Source organism: Grammomys surdaster, unplaced genomic scaffold, assembly GCF_004785775.1.
Source record: "Grammomys surdaster isolate TR1022 unplaced genomic scaffold, NIH_TR_1.0 339, whole genome shotgun sequence".
Taxonomy (NCBI): domain Eukaryota; kingdom Metazoa; phylum Chordata; class Mammalia; order Rodentia; family Muridae; genus Grammomys; species Grammomys surdaster.
Genome location: NW_021604758.1, coordinates 432171 through 440783, shown reverse-complemented (window position 1 = coordinate 440783; position 8613 = coordinate 432171). Strand labels below are relative to the sequence as shown.

The 8613-nt window shown below is 53.3% G+C and overlaps 1 protein-coding gene across 2 annotated transcripts in view; it reads right to left on the bottom strand.

Moving 5' to 3' along the window:
• Positions 1–5308: 5308 nt before the first annotated feature.
• Gpr4 (G protein-coupled receptor 4) overlaps positions 5309–8613 on the bottom strand; it is a 12243-nt gene continuing 8938 nt past the window's right edge. Inside the window, exons 2-3 of one of the 2 annotated variants that reach the window (XM_028778692.1) lie at positions 5503–7425; positions 5309–5384 (exon numbers count right to left, since the gene is read on the bottom strand). In XM_028778692.1, the coding sequence (XP_028634525.1) occupies positions 5550–6647 (1098 nt within the window). In that variant the 5' untranslated portion in view covers positions 6648–7425 and the 3' untranslated portion in view covers positions 5309–5384; positions 5503–5549. Of the gene's footprint in view, positions 5385–5449; positions 7426–8613 lie in introns of those variants that run through there. The other variant, XM_028778691.1, reaches the window with a different exon arrangement.

The following is an 8613-nucleotide window of genomic DNA, read 5'->3' as shown; positions in this document are numbered from 1 at the left end:
CGCAACCTTGCTGACTGGGCGGGGCGCCGACGACCTCGCCGTTCCTCCCCCGCCCGCCGGTGGGCCGTGCGTGCTGCGTAAGGAGGGACTTGCCCACGTGCCTACGTACGAGCGTGCAGACGGGGGTGGTGGGGAGGGTGTTTGTCTGCGAGGTGGGGGGCGCTCGTGACGTCACCGCGTCGACGCCTCGACGTCCGTACGTTGGGTATGCAAATAGGCGGCGGAAGTGAAGCGTCAGAGGGCGGTGCCGTTCAACGGCCGCTCGTGGGAGCGTGGCCGGAGGCCTATTCCCGACGTACTGACGTCATCACGTCTTGCGTGATATCACGCACTGAGTCGGCTTCCCTGCCCATAGGAGGCGCCTGTTTAGTCCCAATTAAATCTAATAAGGCCGGAGGACGCCTTCCTCCGCGGTTAGCGCGCTCACCCGGGAGTGAGGCGAGTCAGCGCGTAGTCATACAGACCTGCCGCTGCTTTACTCACTCTCTCAAGTTGGAGGAGTGACTCAACCCTTCAGGAAATCGGTTCTTTTTTTTTTTTTTTAATTTTTTTTTTTTTTTTTTTTTTTTGAGACAGGGTTTCTCTGTGTAGCCCTGGCTGTCCTGGAACTCACTCTGTAGACCAGGCTGGCCTCGAACTCAGAAATCCACCTGCCTCTGCCTCCCAAGTGCTGGGATTAAAGGCGTGCGCCACCACCGCCCGGCTCTAATTGTTTTTAAAAGCCGGTCTCATGTAGCCCCGCCTGGCTCCGAACTCCCTGCGGAGCGTCGGCTGTCCTTAGACCTCCTCCTGATCCTCTTGTGTCTCTGCCGCAGGGCTGGGATCCCAGCCTGCACTGCAGGGCCCGCCATTGATATCAGTATCCCTGTGAGCAACATGTCACGCAGAACAGCACCTGCCTGTGTTTTCTGTGTTGTGAGGCTTTCTCTGAACCCCAAGGCATTTCCCGGGTTAGGACAGGCGATCCACCGATGAGCAGGACCCAGCGCCTCACTGGGGGATTTTAGGCAGTGACTCCCGCTGAGCCGCCGCCGCTCCAGACCCCTCTCGGAGTGGCTCTACTGCTCAGCTTTGTGTGTGAATCTCGAATGTAAGACACAGGAAGTGGCCACGTGTAGAGAATGTCTCAGAAACCCAAAGGTTCGCTACAGCTAATCCATCCGTTTCCCAAGTAACTGACGGAAAGACTGAGGCCCATAAGACCGGGCTGACACGGGGCTCCCCAACCATCACACTGGCTAATACCAGTGGTTCTCAAGCAGCCTCACTTCCTCCTTTGGAGGGTAAGGGTCCCCAGGGAGCTGGCTCAAGAAGGAACTTTAAGGACAAGTCCCAGACTGTCCTCCCTTACCCAGCAGGGAGCAGAATCATATAAACAAAGTCAGGACTTAGTTGAGAGAAATTCTTGGATGGTGGCGTGAGGATGGGTAGTTGGGGACAAGAAGGGACGGGAAGGCAAAGGAGCAGAGGGATGGTGGCTAGCAAGAGGAAACACTGGTGACACATAGGTCCCCTGGCTATGTCAGTGCCTTTGGTCAACTCCTCACACGGGGGGGGGGGGGGGGGGGCTGTGCTTCATTTATATTGGTGGCAGCTGGGCCTGGCGTCACCCGGCTGTCATCGAAGCACTCAGGAAGCTGAAGCAGGAGGATGGAATGTTCTAGGTCAGCCTGGACTACATAACGAATTCAAGGTCAGGCTGGGCAACTTAGTGAGTCCTGATCAAAATAAAATGACAAAAATAAAATAAGCTGTCCGTCAGAGGGGTTGGGTATAGCTGTATGCTGTGAAAGCCCTGGCCTAGCTTTTGCAAGACCCTGGGTTCGATGTCCACTGCTGGGAAGAAAACAGGGAGAGCCTGTGTGACCATGACAGCTAAATTATGAAGAATGACCAGAATCTTGAAAAAGCCATCTCTTCCAAGGACTGCTCCTGAAGATGTGTGTCTGGATGAGGTCCATCATCTCTTTGGACAGCATCTTCCCCTTTGATTTTTTGTTTGTTTGTTTTTTTTGTTTTGTTTTGTTTTTTGAGACAGGGTTTCTCTGTGTAGCCCTGGCTGTCCTGGAACTCAGTCTGTAGACCAAGCTAGCCTCAAACTCTCGAACTCAGAAATCCGCCTGCCTCTGCCTCCCAAGTGCTGGGATTAAAGGCATGTGCCACCACTGCCCAGCTTCTCCTTTGATTTTTAATTGTGTGCATATATGTGTACCTGTGTGTATGTGTGTGTGTGGGGGGGGGTATATGCACATGAGTAGTGCCCACAGGGGACAGAAGAGGACACTGGAGCTGGAATCACAGGTATTTGTGCGCCACTTGACGTGGTGCTGGGAACAGAACTCAGGTCCTCTGCACATGCTCTTAACCACCGAGCCATGTCTTCAGAGCCGCCACTTCCCATTCTACAGACTTCCCAATGGAGGGTGGAGATGACACTTCTTGAGTCCCAGTCCAGGGTCGTCTTCTAACCCCAATGGCCAAAGGACCTACTAAGGTGTCTAGGATCCCTGGGACGGCTTTAGGAAATCTCTAAAATCGAATGTAAATCTTCCTTTCTGGCTGTGTCTGTAGTTCTCACAACAGCTTCCAGCACACAGTAGGTATTCAGTTCATTTTGTTTTGTCTTGCTTTGTTGCAAAGACAGAGTCTTTCTATGCAACCCAGTCCAGCCTCAAACTTAACGATCCTCTTGGACTGACCTTGAGGGTCCTGGGATATAGGCCTGCACCACCACACAGAGACGCCTCCGTCTCCTTCCCAAATCAGTGCTTTCTGAAGCCCCTCTACTCTCCCTTATCTGCAAACCCCCATCTTCACTAAGTGCTTTGTGTCTCCCATTCCTCTCCTCAAGCCTCCTCTTCAGTTCTCTGAGAAGGGTTCCATGGGAGAGAGAATCTGTGTGTGTGTGTGTGTGTGTGTGTGTGTGTGTGTGAGAGAGAGAGAGAGAGAGAGGGAGACTCTCTGTGTGTGTGGGGGGTGTGTGTGTGTGTGTGTGTGTGAAATCTTCCTGCCTCAGTGGCCTGGGATGAGTGTGTGTGTGTGTGTGTGTGTGTGTGTGAGAGAGAGAGAGAGAGAAAGAGAGAGAGAGAGAGAGAGATCGATCCCATCTCAGGGGCCTGGCCGTTTCTACTAGAGGCATCTGCCATTTCTTGACTCTCAGGGTGGAGCAGGCTCGTCAGAACTAAGCACTTCCGTTCCCCTCCTATTTGGTGAAGGAGCCACCACAGCATCTGGATGACCCATTAAGACACAAAGAGGAAGGGATACCATCAGCTAAGTCAGACAGCCCTGGCCACCCTGGGCGTGGGAATAGACACAGCTATGGGAGGAAGCGGGAGCCCAGGGCGGCCCCAGCACTGACTCACCCACCATAAGACCTTCCCCCCTTTGCCTGCAGCCTCTTCAGTGACCATCCTGGACCAGGGACTGGGCTGGTTCCCAGAGGCCCTTTCCGCTCAGGCCCCTTGGGCACCCTTTTCCCAGAATGGGCCAGGGGTTCAAGTTACACCATCCCTTGGGCCCTATGTTTCTTCCACTAAGTCTTCCTTCAAAATAGATCCCCAAAACTGGACCCACTGGCATGGTGGCATGCCTTTAATCCCAGTACTCAAGAGGCAGAGGAAAAGGGGATTTCTGAGTTCTAGGCCAGTCGAGTCTACAGAGCAAGATCTAGGCCAGCCAGGGTTACTCAGTGAGACCTGTCTCAAAAAAATCAACCTGGTCCTGGTGGTAGAAGCCCATCATCCCAGCTATTCAAGAAACTGAGACAGGATGATCGATTGCAAGTTAAAGACCCGCATGAACTACAAAGAGTTCCAAACCAGCCTTGGCAACTAACCGAGACTAAGAGGGGATGAAGGGATGGGTGTGAAGACAGGCCCCAGAATTAGCTTCTAGTGCAAGAACAACTGAGGGGCAGAGGACGGGCCAGCAAGATGGCTGAACAGGTCAAGGTCCCCAAGCCTGGGGACCTGAGTGACTGGAGAGAACTGACTCCCTAAGCTGTCCACTGACCACCACAGTACTGATGTGGCAGAGCCCCCACCCCACAATAAGCAAACAAATATAATTTTAAAAAGAGTTATCCCTGGTCAGTGGTGGTGCATGCCCTTAATTGCAACACTAAGGAGGGAGGCAGAGGCTGATGGATCTCTGCATTCAAGGCCAGCCTGGTCTATACAGTGAGTTCCAGGACAGCCTGGACTACACAGAGAAACCCTGTCTCGGAAAACCAAAACCAAAAACACTAAATTTAAAAGGAGTGGGAGAGTTGTCTTGCTATGTTTACTTTTTACTGTTAGTCATACTTCCCTGACAGCAGTATCTGGTCTTCACAGGCCAGCATGATCTCTGAGGCAAGACATGGATGGACAGGTGCGTGGATGGACGCTCTTGTCCTGGGTCTCCTTTCTAATCCAGCCCTGCTTACAACTTCTCCAGGCAGTTTGCCTAGATTGACTTTTTGTTTGTTTGTTTGTTTTTCCGAGAGGGTTTCTCTGTGTAGTCCAGACTGTCCTGGAACTCACTCTGTAGACCAGGCTGGCCTCGAACTCAGAAATCCATCTCCCTCTGCCTCCCAAGTGCTGGAATGAAAGGCGTGCGCCACCACTGCCAGCTCTTATCTGCTTTTGACAGTCCCTGTCCTCCTTCACCATCTCAGACTGAGAGAATGCTGTTTGTGTAGGGTCTTAGAATATCTCTGCTTAACATAGCAGTTAACAGCTGTAAGCCTAGTACTTGGGAAGCTGAGGCAGGAAGACCATAACCTCAAAGCTAGATTCTGATAAATAGCTACACTCTTTTTCCAACATAAAAACAAGAAAAAATTATCAGCATGCTAGGTATTATCATGGATTCTAAACTGGAGCTCTACCACTGAGCCACGCCCCCAGCCCCTCACTGGGGGATTCTAGGCAGGGGCTCTACCACTGAGCCACGCCCCCAGCCCCTCACTGGGGGATTCTAGGCAGGGGCTCTAGCACTGAGCCACGCCCCCAGCCCCTCACTGGGGGATTCTAGGCAGGGGCTCTACCACTGAGCCACGCCCCCAGCCCCTCACTGGGGGATTCTAGGCCGGGGTTCTACCACTGAGCCAGCCCCTCCCTGGGAATTTCACTGCTAGATTACATCCCCAGGCTTTGTCGTTTAATATTTTGAGACAGGGTTCTACTTTGTGGTCCAAGTGGGTCTTGAACTTCCAAATCCTTCCTCAACCTCCCAAGTAGCTGGAATCACAAGCTTGTAGCATCTGATTAGACTCTTCGGTCTTTACCTATTAGAAGCCAGTTGACTTAATTATCCCCTTATCCAAACTCTTCATGGCTGAATCTCCATCCGGGAACCCATGATGACAAAGTCCTGGCTGTGTCATTCCCCTTCAGGCCCTGGTGGGATAAAGTGGAACATTGGGGATCATAGTGGAAGAAGATGGCTGAGAGAGACACAAAAGCCTCATTTTTTTTCTGTATTCTTATGAATATTCACATGGATATATTTACATACATTTGCATACAACCGCAAGGGTGCAGGATGACTGTTGGGCTTGGGGCTCACTGTGCTGGGGGCAGCAGCACCTTCAGTGGCACCTGGTCCCCCTGGGCAGTCGGAGGCACTGCCCAGACAGCCCCGGATGACTTGCCGGTGGTGCTCCTCTTGGAGGTCAAGGGTGTCTCCAGGGTGAGGGAAGCATTGGCCATCTCCTGGGGCTTGTTGCTGGCCAGGAAGTGGAGGAGGTTGTGCAGGGCCTTGGCCACGTCACTGCGGGCACCCTCATTGACCAGGCAGTAGAGGATGGGGTCAGCCACGCAGTTGAGGCTGGTGAAGGCCAGGGAGCTGTGGTAGGCGGAGAACACTCGCTCCTCGAAGCCACAGTCCCAGGGCCGGCCCAGATAGACGGCGCTGCGAGACAGCAGGAGAGCATGATAGGGTGCAAAGCACACCAGCACGATGGCGATGAGGCTCAGGGCCAAACGCTTGATCTTGACTTTCTCCTGGCGCTCGGTGGACACACTGCTCTGCACGGCCCGCAGGATGCCGCGGTAGCACAGCAACATGAGCGCCCAGGGGAAGAGGAAGCCCACAAAGACGCGGTACAGATTCATCCAGGCCACCCAGCGCTCCATGGGGAACTTCTCGAAGCAGAAGGTGTGGTTGTAGCGATCACGGAAGAGCTCGTCGTGGAAGAGTGGTGCGGAGTTGGCGCCCAGCTCGGTGGCCCAGACCACGGAGCTCACAGCCACCGCTGTCTTGACCCGACGCAAGCGCGCAAAGCGCAGCGGATGGGCCACAGCCAGGTAGCGGTCCACGGAGATGCAGCACAGGAAGGCGATGCTGATGTAGATGTTGCTGTAGAAGATGAAGCCAAAGAGCTTGCAGGAGCCAGGGCCGTGGATCCAGTTGTCGTGGTGGAGGAAGTAGTCGACCCACAGCGGCAGCGTGCAGATGTACAGCAGGTCGGCGATGCTCAAGTTCATCAGGTAGACGCCCAGCTCATTGCGCTGGCGCACCTGGCGGTAGGCTGCCCACAGGGCCAGGCAGTTGGTGGGCAGCCCCACCCCGATGACGAAGATGTAGAGGGATGGTGGGAAGAGGTGGTCCACTCGAGAGTCCACATGGCAGCCCTCCCCCGTGCCCGTGCCGTTGTCCATCCTGGGCGATGGGGCTTCCCAGGTGCTTCCCCTGGCCCGCTGGGGCTACAGGGCCACGGGGGGCGGGAGGCCATCAGGCCCCCCGAGCCCCCTCTTTGGAGGCTCAGGGGAACATCACAGGACCAGTTCACGAGGACTGAGGTCTGGGTTTGCTTTGTGGCAGGCTAAGCAAAAGGAGAACTTGAGAGGAAGAATATCAAGGAAGGATGAAGGTAGGATAAGAGGTGGGACTAATGTCAATGGGGGTGTCTGTACACACAACCAGAGCACAAAGATGGGGGAGCACTGAAAAAAAAATAGGTGAATGCAGTGTTTACAGAGGAAATGAAGACGCCAGAGGTGTCATGCTTATTGAAGTCTTAGAAAGTCAATATGGACATGAAGAAGTACCAATGGGTCGGAATGTTCTAGAAGACAAGGAAAGATGAAGCAGAGTTTTGGGAGAAGCCACAGAGTTGGCAAGATGCAACCTAGAGTGCTGGCATCTGCTAGGACCCCAGCGGGAAACAGAGAACTATGTAAAGTCACCAAAGGGGGAAGAAAAATGAGGTCTCCTCTGGGGATGGGCAAAGAGGAAGGGCTTGTGAGGGCTGGTGACTGTGGGATGGGATGCTAGGAAACAGGAAGATGAGTAAGTGGCAGAGCACAGGAGGACTGTGGGTAGGAGGGGGACTCCGAAGGGGGTTCCAGGAGACACAGAGTCGATTCTGGTGGAGACTGAGGAGTACAGATGAAGTTGTCCCACTCACGACTCTATTGAGAGCTGCAATCGCTAGGCCTGAGGGGAGAGAAAACATTAGAGAAACTGGCATGGATGTCCATACTGGCCTCCCCAGTATCTTCCCATTATTCCTGTGGTAGACGGAACACTCCAACAAAGCCTGCTTGAGTATCACCCCAAGGAAGAGATGTCTAAGAGCATGGATTGAGGGTGCCAGGCAATAGAGGGGCTTTCCAAATACAAATTAAAGGCCCAACACGTTGGCACATGTCTTTGAACCCAGAAGGTGGAGGCTGGAGAATTAGGAGTTCAACGTAATCCTCCAGCACACATTGGGTTGAGGCTGTGAAGACCTGTTTCTAAGTAAGCAGTGCACGGTGAGGGGTGTGGAGGTGGCTCAATGGGGAAAGGAGTTTGCAGCCAGCTTCACAACCTGAGTTTGATTCCAGGAACTCACACTGTGGAAGAAAAGAACCAATTCCTTTTTTGTTGTTTTTGTTTGTTTTGTTTTTGTTTTGTTCTCCAAGACAGGGTTTCTCTGTGTAGCCCTGGCTGTCCTGGAACTCACTCTGTAGACCAGGCTGGCCTCAAACTCAGAAATCCACCTGCCTCTGCCTTCCAAGTGCTGGGGTGAAAAGCGTGCGCCACCACTGCCTGACCCGAACCAATTCCTTCTTATAGGTTGTCCTCTGACTCCTGCATGTATAGCATAGCAAGCGGAAGCATGCGCGGGTGTGTGTGCACACACGCACACACACGCACACACACAAATATGTTCATATACAGACAGAAACAGCAGATACAGAGATTTGACGAACTGAAGCAAAGTGTGCCAGTCAGATCTGTCCAAGGTCCTGATGCCCAAGGTGGGAAATCTCTGCCCTCATCCCCCCTTTTCCAGCCAGCCCTCCATTTCCCAGAGCCCCAGGGACATAAAAGGCCCTCAGGGTTGACAGTGGGCTGTTGACAGGCAGCTGTTGACTCTGAAAAGGTCACGGTCAGGGAGCCTGGGGTTGGCACCAGCAGGGGGCGCAGACTTCACAGGCTTCCCTCTCCTCTCCTTCCCACTGTCCAGTGAAGACCCAGAACCTTTATTCTGGGAAGATCTACAAGTTCAAAGTAGAGAAAAACCATGGACTAAACCATTCACCTGGTGATTGGAGGGTCTACATATTTAGTTTACTCGGATGTAAATCAATCCCTCTCCCTCTCCCTCTCCCTCTCCCTCTCCCTCTCCCTCTCCCT